We start from the raw sequence: 14558 nt of genomic DNA, 5'->3' as shown, positions 1-14558 counted from the left end.
GAAAGAAAAATTAAAAAAAAAAAGGGGGAGAGAATATGATCAGGCAGGAGACTAGAACAAAGCCGCCATACACTAGAAATTTAGGGTATATTTTCGTCTGTTAGAAGAAACTGTATCCCAAAAATTTTAAAGAGAGAACAACTTATATATATACCAAAAATAAGGTTAACTACTATGAAGGGATAGAATATGACTCTAAAAATGAAAAATAAAAAGGATTTTTAAAAAAGGGATTGATGAGATGTTGGTTGAGAAAGGGAAAAAGAAAAATTAAAAAAAAAATAGAAAAAGAAAAGAAGATTAAAAAAATTATCTTTGAAAGACTAAAGAATCAGGGGGAAAAAAGCCATGAACTCTATGTGCTGTATTCCCGTGGTGCTGGAGTTCTGCTGTTCTCATTGATTGGTAAACTTGGTCGTGGCTAGCTGCTCTTGCTGATCTTATGGGGGAGGGGCCTGTTGCGTTGATTCTCAAATGTCTTTGCCACCAGGTGCCCCAGGTGGAATTGCCCCGCCCTTGCTGGGTCTGGGCTAAGTAATCTGCTCGGGTTTGCTCTTGGGAGCTTTTGTTCCCTGCAAGCTTTCTGTACAGCTTTGGAGGATGAGAGTGAAAATGGTGGCCTCCCAATCTCCGCTCCGGAGGAGCCAAGAACTCAGGGCCCCACTCCTCAGTGAGGCCCAGAGAAAAGCAGTCAGTCACTCCCGTCTCCCTGGTCTCTGGCCACACTCCGTGCTCACCCGGCCTGTGACCGAGCGTTTCTATCTCTGGCACCCGACCCCATGTGGAGTCTCTAAACCCAGCAGATCCCTGCGGTGTGCTCCTGTGCCGCTCCTCCCAGGGGAGGAAGGGGAGTCTCCCCGGATCTGCCACTTGTTGGGTCCCTGCTGGAGGAGCAGTGGCCTGACTGTGCCACGGATCACGGTTTATGGCAACCCCAAGCTGAGAGCCCACTCCTCACTCCGTCTCTGCAGCTGGCTTCCCCGCTCTGGTACCTGGAAGCTCTGCCGCACTCGGGCACCCCCGTTCCTTCTGTGACCCCGAGGGTCCTGAGACCACACTGTCCCAGCGAGGGTTCCAACCCCCGCTTAGCCACTGGAGCGACGTCCCTCAGCGGAGCAGACTTCTAAAAGTTCCAGTTTTGTGCTCCACGGTTCTATCACTTGCCGGTAGTGGCTGACAGAGGCCCCCTCCCCCGCCGTCTATCCTCCCGAATATCACCTCGGATTCACTTCTCTGCACGTCCTACCTTCTAGAAAGTGGTCACTTTTCTGTTCAGAGAGTTGCTGCTATTCTTTTCTTCGATCTCCTGTTGAGTTTGTAGGTGTTCAGAATGGTTTGATAACTATCTGGCTGAATTCCTGGGACAAGATGAAATTTGGGTCTCCTACTCCTCCTCCAAATTCAATTTTTAAATAGTTTAGGGCAATCCAGTGTATTCCTTAAGTGAGCTTTGGTGTGCTTCTGTCTTCCAGGGAATTTGTCCATTTCATCTAAGTTGCTGAATTTCTTGGCATAAAATTGTTTATAAGATTTCCTTATACTTTTTATGTCTGTAGATTCTGTAGTAGTGTTACTCTTTTATGCAGGATACTGGTCATTAATGTCGTCCTTTTTTCCTGATCAATCTGACCTTCTCAAAGAAAAAGCTTGTTTTATTGATTTTTCTCTCTATTCTGTTTTCTGTTTCATTAATTTCCATTTTGATCTTTATTATTTCTTTTCTTTCACTCACTTTGTGTCTAACGTGCTCTTTTTTGTTCTAGTTTCTTAAGGTAGAAGGTGAGGTCATTTAAGATATTTCTTTTCTAATATAGGTGTTTAGTGCTATGCATTTCTCCCTAAGTACTGCTTTCACAGCATCCCAGAAATTCTGGTATGTTGTTGTTTCATTTTCATTCACTTCAAAATACTTTTTAATTTCCCTTTTGATTTCTTCTTTGATCCACGGGTTATTTAGAATTGTGTTATTTAGTTTTCAAATGCTTGGGCAATTTTCCCAAGGTCTGTTATTCATCTCCAATTTAATCATAATGTGGTCTGAGAATTATACCTTGATATTAATATAGCCACTCCAGCTTCCTTTTGTTTAATGCCATCATAATACGTCTTCTTCCATCCTTTTACTTTGAAGCTATTTATCTATGTACAAAGCAATGCTTGTAGGCAATATATAGTTGGGTTTGCCCCCCTCCCCCATCTGACAATCTCTGCTTCTTAATTTGGGGAATTTAGACTATTTGCATTTCACAGGATTATTAACATAGTCAGGTATAAATATATCTTGTTGCTATTTATTTTTCTTAAAGATTTTATTTATTTATTTGACAGAGAGAGACACAGTGAGAGAGGGAACACAAGCAGGGGGCGTGGGAGAGGGAGAAGCAGGCTTCCCGCAGAGCAGGGAGCCCAACGCAGGGCTTGATCTCAGGATCCTGGGATCATGACCTGGGCCAAAGGCAGACGCTTAACAACTGAGCCTCCCAGGCGCCCCTCTTGTTGCTATTTGTTTTTGTTCCATCTGTTCCATGTTCCCTTTTTTCCTCTTTTTCTGCCTTCTTTTGGATTAGCTTATTTTTATTCTATTTTCTCTCCTGTGTTGTCTGATGGGCTATAATTCGGTTTTGTTGTTTCAGTGGTTGCTTCAGGGCTGATAGGATACATGTTTAACTTATCACAGTCTACCTTCAAGTGATATCATACAATGTCACATATAGTATAAGAATCTTTTAACAGGGGCGCCTGGGTGTCGTTAAGCATCTGCCTTCAGCTCAGGTCATGATCCTAAGTTCCTGGGATCGAGTCCCGCATCAGGCTCCCTGCTCCGCGGGAAGCCTGCTTCTCCCTCTCCCACTCCCCCTGCTTGTGTTTCCTCTCTCGCTGTGTCTCTGTCAAATAAATAACTAAGATCTTAAAAAAAAAAGAACCTTTTAACAGTATAGTTCTACTTCCTTTCTCCTGACCTTTTTGCTACAGTTATACATTTTACTTTTACATGTAATAAGCCCTCAAACACATTGCTGTTATTTTTGTTTAAACTGCCAATTATCTTTTAAAGATATTTTAATGATCAGGATGTCCTTTAACATTTCTTATACTGTAGGGCTACTGAATTCTTTCAGTTTTGGTATGTCTGAAAATGTTTTTATTTTGCCTTTAGTTTTTGAAACATACCTTTGCTTGGTTTTGAATTCTAAGACAAAACCTCTCAAGGTTTTGTTTTTTCTTTCAGTACTTTAAAGACACTGTTCTTCTTAACTGTATTGTTTCTGATAAGAAGTCTGATGCCACTCTTATCTTTGTTCCTCTGTATGTAACATTTTTATCTGTTTTTAAGATCTTCTATTTATCATGGTTTCTAAACCATTTGATTAAGATGTACCCTGGTGTTTTTTTCTTCATGTTTCTTGGGTTTGGGGTTCATTGTGGTCTTACACCTGAAGATTTATAGCTTTCATTAAGTCTGGAATGTTTTCATCCATTATTTCTTCAAATATCCTTTCTCTCTCTTCTCCTTCATAGAATCCAATTAACCATATGTTAGGCTGCCTGAAGTTGTCCCAGAGCTCAGCGATGCTTTTTTCCTTTTTTTAGAGAGAAAGAAAGAGAGCACACGAATGCAAGTTGGGGGGGGGGGGGGCAAAGGGAGAGAGAGAATCTTAAGCAGGCTCCACAACCAGCATGGAGCCTGATGTGGGGCTCGATCTCATGACCCTGAGATCACGATCTGAGCTAAAATCAAGAGTCAGATGCTTAACCAACTGAGCCACCTAGGCATCCCTGCTTTTTTCATTTTTAAAAATTCTTTTTCTGTATTTCATTTTGGGTCGTTTCTATTGCCACATCTTTGAGTTCACTAATCTTTTTTTCTCAAATGTCTGATCTGCCATTAATCCCATTCTAATTCTAATATCTTTGTCAGTCTGTCAGTTTTGATTGATTATTCACATTTTCAGTCACATTTTCCCCCTTCTTTACATGCCTAGCAATCTTTGAGTCAGGGCCAGACATTGTGAATTTTATCTTGCTGCATGCTAGATGTTTTTTATTCCTATAAATATTCTTAGGCTTTGTTCTGGGATATAGTTCACTTACTTGGGTCAATTAGTTTGATCCTTTGGGTCTTGCTTTCATGATTTGTTAGGCAGGTCTTGAGCAATTCTGAGCCTAGGGCTAATTATTCTTCATTACTGAGACAAGATCTTCCTGCGCACTCTATGCAGTGCCCCATGAATTTGTTTTCCAGTCCAGCTGGTGGCTAATGGGCAGTGAGTATTCGGTACTGTTCCCTCTAATCCTTTTGGATGGTCTTTCCTTGGCTCTGGGTAGTTTCCTCTCATAAATGCACTGATCATAACTCAGATGAATACTTCAGGGGGACCCTCTACAGATCTCTGGGGTTCTCTCTCTGCGCAGCTCTCTCTTCTTCAGTCCTCTGTCCTATGCACTTGAGGTGCCTAGGTCTCCTCGGATTCTCAGCTCTGTCTCCTCAATTCAGGGTGTCTGCCTGCTCTGCTTCAGTTTTCCCCTCCTGTGCTGTGGCCTGGAAACTCTCTCAAGTCACTAAGGTCAGGCAATCATAGGGCTCACCCTGTGTGCTTCCTGTCTCTTAGGGATCATTTTCCTTTGTTGACTGATGTCCAATGTCTTGAAAATTGTTCTTTCATGTAATTTTGTTTGCTTTTACGTTTTTTTGCTTATTTCAGGTGAGAGGGTAAATCTGGTCCTTGTTACTCCATCTTGGCCAGAACGAGAAGCTCCACATATTTAATGCCAGACTAGTGGTCTACAGAGATTACTTTTTGTTTTCCCATTATTCTCTATTATAAGATAAAATTTCATAAGCATATTTTTTGTACTAGACATGGCTGATCCTACAAATCACATGGGGACCTTTTAAATAATACTGTCTTTTAAACTCACTCTTTGGATTTAGATTCAGGAGGTCTGGAATGGAGCCCAGAAATCTATATTTTTAACAAGTTCCCTTGATGAAAACCGGTCTTGAATTTGAGATAAGGGTAGGGGGACTGTCTTATCTTCTTCATTGGAGAATAATACTCTGTTGGAAAGCTTCATGAAAATATTTGAACCTTTATAATTTAGACACTGAATCTGCACAATTCCACAAAATGTAACTTTGCTTGGTTCCTATTTTGCAGTTCTTAGAAGTGGTAGGCAAGCAATGTGAAAAACTGGTATATCAAAATGTTTCTAGTCCCAATGTTCAACTGTAATGTTCAAGTTTCATTTCCAACTTGTATATTCAATCAGCATGTAGGTTACCAAGAGAGGTGTTCCTGGAGAAATGCTATAAATTAATGTGTAACTTAAATCTAATTTCATAAGGGAAATGACAGTATGATGGGGGTTCAATCCTTGAAATTAATAAATTAATGTATTCATTCAACCAATGTTACTGCGATCCTGTTATGTGGGCAGGTACTCTGCTAGGCACATAATGAATGAGACTATTCATTAGTGAATAGACAACATTGATGAGACAGACAGGGTCTCTTATGACTAGGGGGAAGTTCACCTCAAACCGACTAGAGTTAATAACATTTATTATTTTGTCTGCCCCAAACATTTCTTTGCAGAGAGGAACTGACTCATGTTCTCTCTGTTCCCAAGTTCCCAAATTCCAGGGAAGGGACTGGTCCAGCTTGGGATGGGTGCCTACTCATGAACCTACCCCCAGCTTGGGGTAGACTCCTGGCCTTTCCTTGTTTATATAAGCCTTTCCCCTATTGTCCAAGCTAGTTCAAGTCCGGTCTTCATCACTTGCGACTAAGGGAGTCTCAATCAACTGAGAGTAATTTCAAGGTGAATTTGTAAATGGGAAAACAAGGGTGTAAATGGGAGTGTATCACCCTTGTAGGGTGGATCTAACATAGTTGGACACATTACAGAAGGTCCAAAAAACAAAAGAGATAATATAGGCATATCCTGCACAGTAATATAATGCTTTTAATAAGACAACTAACCAAGCAAATGAAGCTGTATTAAATGTAATGGAGAACTGTATTCCATTGTTGAAAATATCTATTTTACATCAAATAATTCCCATTTTTATGGCAACCAGTCAAAGGGAGAACGCACACTTTCAGTAGGATCAAAGACAGAACAGAGAAGGGCTTTTTTTAAGGAGACTTTTAGGGGAGACTCAGGGCTATTTTATGCTTTCTGAGAAAAGTAACTGAGGGATACATTTTTACTCAGTCTATGGTGTTTAGGTAGTGAGCCTCCATAGAAAAGACCACACAAATGTCATTGGGCTGCTTTAGAATATGATGATCACAGGACACTTCTGGGCCTCCTTCTTGTGGTCCTTCCAGCTTTCCTGTCTATTTTGCTTGGCTGAACGTCATCACTTCTTCTTGCCTCTTGACACAGCCTTCTCTCCTCTATAGCTCTATCATAACTGTTCGTGTTTAGCAAACTGTGCTGAACTGCCTACTTACTGATTTGATGCTGGCAGCCCTGGGGAAAGTGAGCTCTGGGAAGGGGCCGTGTCTTACCTGCTGCTACATCACTGGCATCCAACACAGTGATTGGCGCACAGTAGGCACTTAACAATCATTTGCTAAATGAGTGAATGGATAATATGAATAAATGGATACTAAACCTTCAGAGCCAGGTGGGATCTTGGGGGTCATTTAGTCAAGTATGCTTCTGGCAATAATTGCTAAGCAAAGTAGGAGCAGACTTGAAGTGATCTGCCCAAGGCAGCCAAAGGCTGCTACTGCCTGTGCTCTTAAGCCAGAGGGTTGTTTGGATGGCACCAAAAAGGGGTGAAGTGATTCACATGCCCCCTGCCTGCTGCAAGTGCTGGGCAGAGGTCAGTAAGTGAGAATTACAACCAGAAACATCTAGGCTTGAGGGCTCTCTGGAAATGGCAGTCAGAGAATCACTGCTCTGTAGCTCTCCCTTTAATCTGGAAAGCAACTGGGCAACTTTCTTAAGTAGGGAATTTGTTTTTCTATATCCCAATATCCCTTTTCCATGCTCCGAGGGAAAGACATGAATGCGTTAAGTTTGAATGCTTTCCCCCCCCTTCCCCCTAAAGATAGGATTCCTCCCCCAAATACGGAACTTTTCCAATAGTCTTTCTCTCAATGGGTAGCATCACTGTCCATCTGGTTGTGAAAATCTAAAGCTTAAGGGACATCCTTGGTAACTGTTTCTCCCTCAGTCCCCACCGTCAATCTATTATCCAGGTCTATTGATTTTACTTTTTTGTTAAGTCTGTTCACTTCTTTCCATTTGGTTTCCGCCCCTCTAGCTCCCAGTCCCATCCACTCTCCCCGGTCCTAGGCAATAATCTCCTCACTGGTCTCCCTACAACCTCGCTCCTCCTCCTCTAATCCATTCTCTGGAGGGCGTCTTTCTAAAATGCAAATCTGATCTTCTCTCCCTGCTTGAAACTCTTCAAGAGCCTCCCACTGTCTTTGAGACAAAGAACAGAATCCTTAACATGTCTTTCTTTCAACACTCGTGTGTCCCGTTCCTGCCAGGCACCGTTTCCTACACGGCAGCCGTGGTGCCTTCTTTCCATTCTGAAATTACGCGAAGAGCCTTTCTGACTAGTGGGCTTCTGCACACGCCGCTTGGTTGGCCTGGATGGTCTCCACTCTGCCCTCCTGCCCCACGCCCCACTTTGCTCGGTTAACACCAAGGAGCCTTTCCTCGATCTTCCTTTCCCCATCTATGAGGATTCTGTGACAATGAGGCAGGTTCAGCATCAATTGATTCTGATGCTATTCCTACACCCCGAGAAAATGAATTCATATTAAAACGGTAGATGTGAATGGAAGGAATGTTATTTTAGCCACATTGCTCAGTTCTTGGGATGCCTTCCAAATCAGTCTTCCTCTGGTTTTGTTGAAGGCAACAGATCTTGTAAGAGGATGTTTTTCACAATGTCATTAGACATTCGCTTTTTCAATGCCAGTATTTCAAATTGTGCCCCCAAGGTTTTTCCTGGAGTACTCTACCAGGTAGGTCCTTTTTTGGTGAAGTTGCAGAGCATTTGGGAAAGGAGAGGTGGGAGGAGGCCTCAGGCATGGCCTCAGCTGGAACAGTTCTGGGTGCGGGTTGAGAGGTGGTGGAGGACCTGGAAACAGGCTGCTTTAACACTCTCGTGCCCTCCTTCCCTCCCCGCCCCCTAGTAGTGTAGGCTGAAGTTGGGAGCCCTAATTCAGGCTGGGACTTGAGAGTCTAGAAAACTTACCATGGGCTCATCTGTGTTCTTTTGGAACTGGACCAGGCGGACTCTGGTCACATTCTCCATATCCATATCTCCGTTGGCGCTTTCTGGAGAATCACCATTTAAATAGGGAGAGGTGGGAGGAGGTGTGACCCTCAATGCTTCATCGCTGTAAACTTCATGTGCCACTACATCGTGAGTCTGAAGTAAGGCCTGGTAGTTTATGAAGAAAGGAAAAATATTGATAATAGCACTATTCCAGCAGAAGTGTGTTATTTCAAATAAAGGCAGACATAATGCAATTTCAAACAACTTAGTAGAAAGAATCATCTGTAAATAGAGGTGGCAAATTTGGGCTGGGGCTTACAATGGGAACACATTTAAAAAGAAACAGTGCAATAATTGGAGTTTTGAGCAAATATCTTTCCGGATAGTATTAACCAAGAACTTTTTTTTTTTAATTTTTATTTATTTTTTGACAGAGAGAGACACAGTGAGAGAGGGAACACAAGCAGGGGGAGTGGGAGAGGGAGAAGCAGGCTCCCCGCTGAGCAGGAAGCCCGACGCGGGGCTTGATCCCAGAACCCTGGGATCATGACCTGAGCTGAAGGCAGATGCTTAACGACTGAGCCACCCAGGCTCCCCTTTTTTAAAGATTTTATTTATTTGAGAGAGACAGAGAGAGCGAGCGAGCACAAGTGGGTGGAGGGGCAGAGGGAGAGGCCGAGAATCTTGAGCAGATTCCCTACTGAGCACAGAGCCTGGCACAGGGCTCCATCTCATGACCCACGAGATCATGACCTGAGCTGAAATCAAGAGTCAGATGCTTAACTGACTGAACCACCCAGGCTCCCCATGTAGCTAATGTTTTAAAAATGTTATATTCAAAAACTAATGATGTACTATACAGTGGCTAACTGAACATAATAAAAAATGTTATATTTAACATGGATTTCCACTTGTAATCATGCTTTTGAATTGCAGTTAAGTAGATAATTCTGGACCTTGTTTCACAGAAAGGTATCTCATCTATTTTGAGTTCTGTTTAACCATTTAGTGTTAAAACTGGCTAACTACAGGTGCTGTCCCCATTTTCCATACAATAGAAATGAATGAAGAGAGTGTAAGAGGTCTGCATCGTCGAGAGATGGAATTCTTCCCATAAATCACCAAGGTTCAGAGAATTCTTTTTTAGTGAAAACTGTCTCCAGTTTGAGTTCTCTGTGGTTTAAGTACCATACACAGTTCCAGTGACTTAAGAACTATCCTAGCAGAAAGAAAATCCCTTGTGTGATGACCATACAGTCCTTGAAGAGCGACCTTAGGAATAGCATCTTTACGACTATGACACAAAGTAAACAAAAAGGATCTTGATGTATTTGGTATTACCTGGTACTGTAATCTTTTTTTTTAAATTTTATTTTATTATGGTATCTTAGTCACCATACATTACATCATTAGTTTTTGATGTAGTGTTCCATGATTCATTGTTTGTGTATAACAACACCCAGTGCTCCATGCAGAACGTGCCTTCTTTAATACCCATCACCGGGCTAACCCATCCTCCCACCCCCCTCCCCTCTAGAACCCTCAGTTTGTTTCTCAGAGTCCATCGTCTCTCATGGTTCGTCTCCCCCTCCGATTCCCCCCTTCATTTTTCCCTTCCTACTATCTTCTTTTAAACATATAATGTATTACTTGTTTCAGAGTGGTACTGTAATCTTAATAGTCTGATATTGTATGAGTAACGACGTATCTGATGAAGACGGCCACATTTTACGAGGATTATTAAAAACTTCTTTTGAAAGTGAGATTTTAGTTCTATAGAAGTTTAATTGGTACTTACCATGAAATGAGGTTGTGTTAAAATACGCTTTAGTTCCTTTGCATCATTATTCTCAGGGTAACATGAAATTTCTTCCAATACCTAAAAAATAAGCAAGATGTGTAACAGGATAATCAGGATGTCAGCTTTAGAAAATAGAGAATTCTTTTAAATTAAAAATTATGAATAGATTTTTTTACAGCAGGCAAAACAATTACTTTGGAAAAAATTCATCACTTTATTAAAGGTTATCAATATAAAAGGACTTTATTGATGGCAATAAAAAAATAAAATTGCTATAATTTCTCTGACTATATTACCCAACTATAACCCGACAGGTTATTGAAAAATACAAAACAAAATAACAAGTCCACAATACATATTTACTACAGGTGTAAGCAACTTAATGGGAAAATATCTCTACAAATCTTTTTTTCCAAACTCACTCTCAAAATGAATCTGTAATAAAAGTTAATAGCAGCTTTTTTTATATTAACAAAACAGTCGATTCCTTTTAGAAAGATTAAAATGACATGGGCTCACATAAAGAACGATTTAAAGAAAAGAAACACTTCAGTAATTTTCCTGCAGCCTGGCAGAGTCAGTGTTCTTCTCCACACACATCTCCTCACATAGAGGACACCATGCTTCTGCGAATAGTTCCTAGCATCAGCTGCCAGGGAATCCAAGAGAACAGTTAAAACCAAAAACCACTGAAAACTTCTCTTTCCACTCTAAAAGTTATCCGTTACCATCAGGATGGAGTTACTCCATTTAAAATTTGACTATGTGATGGAGACCAGAGGAAAGCCTCTGCTGTTCGCCCCCCACCCCGGCCCCCCAGAGTAAACATACGTTTGTGGTTCTAACCATAGATGGTTGGACTCACAGAGTAGTTAAACACATTGCACTCAGTTCCTAAAATTGAGCCAATCAAAGACTGCTTCAGCAGGACTGGATGTCAGGGGCACACAAGTCATCCACCCAGAGGAATCTCTTTCCTCATCCTGGAGAATCTTAACACTGGGGCAAGAAGGACCATTAAGAGGTCATTTAGATGACCTCTAAGGCTTAGATTTCTCAGGCATACCTAAGTGCTACTCAATCACCCCCTCAGGGAAGAAGGAAAAAGACCAAACACTACAGGGTTTCTTTCTTATCTAAAGGAACCCTTAACAAGTGCTGGTTATGCTGTTAATTCATATTGTGTAATGAAGTTAAGCAAATTCTCCTCTGTGTATTTTATGCTTTGAGTGTCTGTACCAGTGGAATGGAAGGATGAAACTCTGTGTTCTCTCTGGTCCCCTGCTACTCTCACAGTCTGTGATTTTTTTTTTTTTTAAGATTTTTATTTATTTATTCATGAGAGACAGAGAGAGAGAGAGGCAGAGGGAGAAGCAGGCTCCCAAGGAGCAGAGAGCCCGATGCGGGACTCAATCCCAGGACCCTGGGATCATGACCTGAGCCGAAGGCAGACGCTTAACCATCTGAGCCACCCAGGCGCCCATCACAGTCTGTGATTTTAAACAGTGAGGTGTGATCCCCTAAGTCAGAGAGAACCTCTCCTGGCTGGTGCCCTTGACCGCATGGGCAGGTCCAGCAGCACCCTTGGTCTTGTTTCTCAGTGAATATGCGATGCTCTCTAGTGCAGGTGTGGTGTTTAAAATCTGGTAGGGAAGGGATTCTGTCTTTCATACTCTTTTTACTTAGTAGTCTCACTGTATAAAAACTTTTTAAAGGGAAATATTAATTTGCATACAGACTTTTATAACATCAAAAGTGAAAGAAAAAAAACTACATGTCTAACAATGGAGGAGTTGCTAATTCATTATGATTTAGTAGTAACAAAGAAGATTTATCCCCTCATTAGAATTTATATTTATGAAGACCAAGTATAAACATTGGAAAAATGATTATATAACATCAAGTAAGAAAAGATACATTTGATTGCAGCTACATGAAATTTATATGCAAAAAAAATAGAAAATAAAATTTATATGCAAATGGTAGTGATTGGAAGTGTATACGCAGAAATGAAAATTACTGTGTTAGGGTGCTGGGATTATGGATGGATTTTTACTTATCCAAACTTTTTGCAATATCATATTTCTATAATAAAAAAGTTGGGATGCCCGGCTGGCTCAGTCAGCAGAGCCTGCGATCCTTGAACTCGGGCTTGTGAGTTCAAGCCCCACGTTAGGTGTTGAGATTACTTAAAAAAAAACATAAGGAATAGCATGGAGGACATTAGGAGAAGGAAGGGAAAAATGAGGGGGGGCGGATTGGAGGGAGAGATGAACCATGAGAGACTATGGACTCTGAGAGACAAACAGGGTTTTAGAGGGGAGGGGGGTAGGGGGATTGGTTAGCCCGGTGATGGGTATTAAGGAGGGCGTACTGCATGGAGCACTGGGTGTTATACGAAAACAATGGATCGTGAATCACCACATCAAAAACCAATGATGTATTGTATGGTGACTAACATAATAAAATTAAAAAAAAATACATTAAAAAAAAAAGTTGGTAATAGGTACAGCCATGTACACTAGACGACAATTTATAAAAACAACTTTTCTCTAAACTCAGTATACTTAATTGCTATAGATATTTAATTAACTTCCAAACACTACCACCTTAAAAAAAGCAACTCAAATTTTCATAGCCTATTTCCAACCAAGCGCAGTAAAATAATTTTTTTTAAAAAAGAGAAGTACAACTCATATATTAACATGTTCAAGTTTACATAGCAGAACCAGAACTAGAAATCGAGGCATTGTTGTCCCTGAGGCTTTTCTTTCTTTCCTGTATGTAAAATGTTCAGTGATAAACTTAGAAATACTAAATCTGACTGTAATGGTCCAACTGTGACTCCAAGGAAACCACCTCTTACTGAGCAGCAGAAATGTTTTCAATAAAGGTAGCAAATATGACTCCCAGATACATTTACAAAATATATCACTTACCTCTTTGGCTCTCTGTACTGCATCACTCGGAGGATTCCTGATTTGTGGTGAAGACTTTGTGTTAATTTTGTCATACAGCTAAAAGCAAAGAAGAAAATCCGATCAACACTCATAATTCTTTGCTAAACGTTCAGAGCTGCATATTTATTATTTCACTAAACAATATCTTCCTCTGACAAACGCTGGCTGATGATTTCAGTGGTCTCCTCCCATTAATAATCTCTTACTCATTCAGTGAAACTTGTTGCAAGAGGAGTCTTATGCGTATTGTTTTAGAAAATCATCTTCAAATAGATGGTCCAAGATTCTGTCAATGTGGCAGTTTCCTTTCTCATTTAAAATCGATCACTATTTCAAAAGTGCAGTATTTTGTTGCCTCCGGTAGAAGCAATAGTCACTAACATGGATACAGAGCAAAATGAAAGAATGCTTTCTGGCCAAGACACATCTGAAAGAATTTTCACCGAAATCTAAATCTTGGGAAAGGGCAAACCCAACTCCTTCTAGGAAGGAATGTTCTCACAAAAGGTTTATGCTTGTTTTACTAGGGCTGTTTATTAACAGTATCTGCGCTGGCATCCTTCAGCAGGAAATCAAGGACATGAACTTTTTCCTCTTGAATTTGCAAATTCACAGAGCATGAGAAGACACTGAAAAGAATCTAAATAGATTTCATATCATCTAAATAGATTCCACAAATCTAACTGATCCAAAATTTGACTTTCTGAAGACAACTTAATTCTTTAAGGAAAAATCTCTGTAGGGTAGAAATGCAATTAAAATATTAATTTCGGGCGCCTGGGTGGCTCAGATGGTTGGGCGTCTGCCTTCGGCTCAGGTCATGATCCCAGGGTCCTGGGATCGAGTCCCGCATCGGGCTCCCTGCTCCTTGGGAGCCTGCTTCTCCCTCTGCCTCTCTCTCTCTCTCTGTCTCTCATGAATAAATAAATAAAATCTTAAAAAAAAATAAATAAAAAATAAAATATTAATTTCTACCTCAAACAAAATGGCTCATTTGACAGTCTGCTTTGAAAAGTGAAAAGTTAAAATGGATTTTGGCTAGTCTGCCGTGTCTATTTCCTAACTTCTCTAAGATAGGTGGGTTTTTTTCCATTGGTTTTTGTTTAGTTCTTTTTTCCCTCCTCCCATGTACCACAATGCTAGTGTACAGGTCAAATACTGACTGTATACATCCTTCAGGTTACAGTTAGATTTGCTTATACTGATGCAAGATAAAGCCTTATGATTTGTTTGGGCCATACCATCCATAAAAATGCCTTACGATAAATACATAATTACAAAGATGCCCAATAAGAACATTGTGAAGATAGAGCAGTGACCATTTTTAAACGAGGGCTTTGAGAAAGTACTACTAAATCAGAGGTTAAATGCACAGTGTAAGTAGGCTAGTAAAATGCTGTTTAAAATATTATACAGTTGATGTCAACAAAACCAAAAGACAACCGACAGAATGGGAGAAGATATTTGCAAATGACATATCAGATAAAGGGCTAGTATCCAAAATCTATAAAGAACTCATCAAACTCAACACCCAAAGAACAAA

General features: G+C 40.6%; 1 protein-coding gene across 4 annotated transcripts in view; it reads right to left on the bottom strand.

The window, feature by feature from the left end:
* Positions 1–14558, bottom strand: part of CASK (calcium/calmodulin dependent serine protein kinase) — a 362770-nt gene that overhangs the window by 50703 nt on the left and 297509 nt on the right. For all 4 annotated transcript variants that reach the window (XM_044911949.1, XM_044911950.1, XM_044911952.1 and 1 more), the window contains 3 exons: positions 12995–13072; positions 10053–10133; positions 8231–8419 (listed from right to left, as the gene is read on the bottom strand). In XM_044911949.1, the coding sequence (XP_044767884.1) occupies positions 8231–8419; positions 10053–10133; positions 12995–13072 (348 nt within the window). The remainder of the gene's footprint in view (positions 1–8230; positions 8420–10052; positions 10134–12994; positions 13073–14558) is intronic.

Source organism: Neomonachus schauinslandi, chromosome X (genome assembly GCF_002201575.2).
Source record: "Neomonachus schauinslandi chromosome X, ASM220157v2, whole genome shotgun sequence".
Taxonomy (NCBI): domain Eukaryota; kingdom Metazoa; phylum Chordata; class Mammalia; order Carnivora; family Phocidae; genus Neomonachus; species Neomonachus schauinslandi.
The sequence above is the reverse complement of the archived record's forward strand: the minus strand, read 5'-3'. Positions and strand labels throughout refer to the sequence as shown.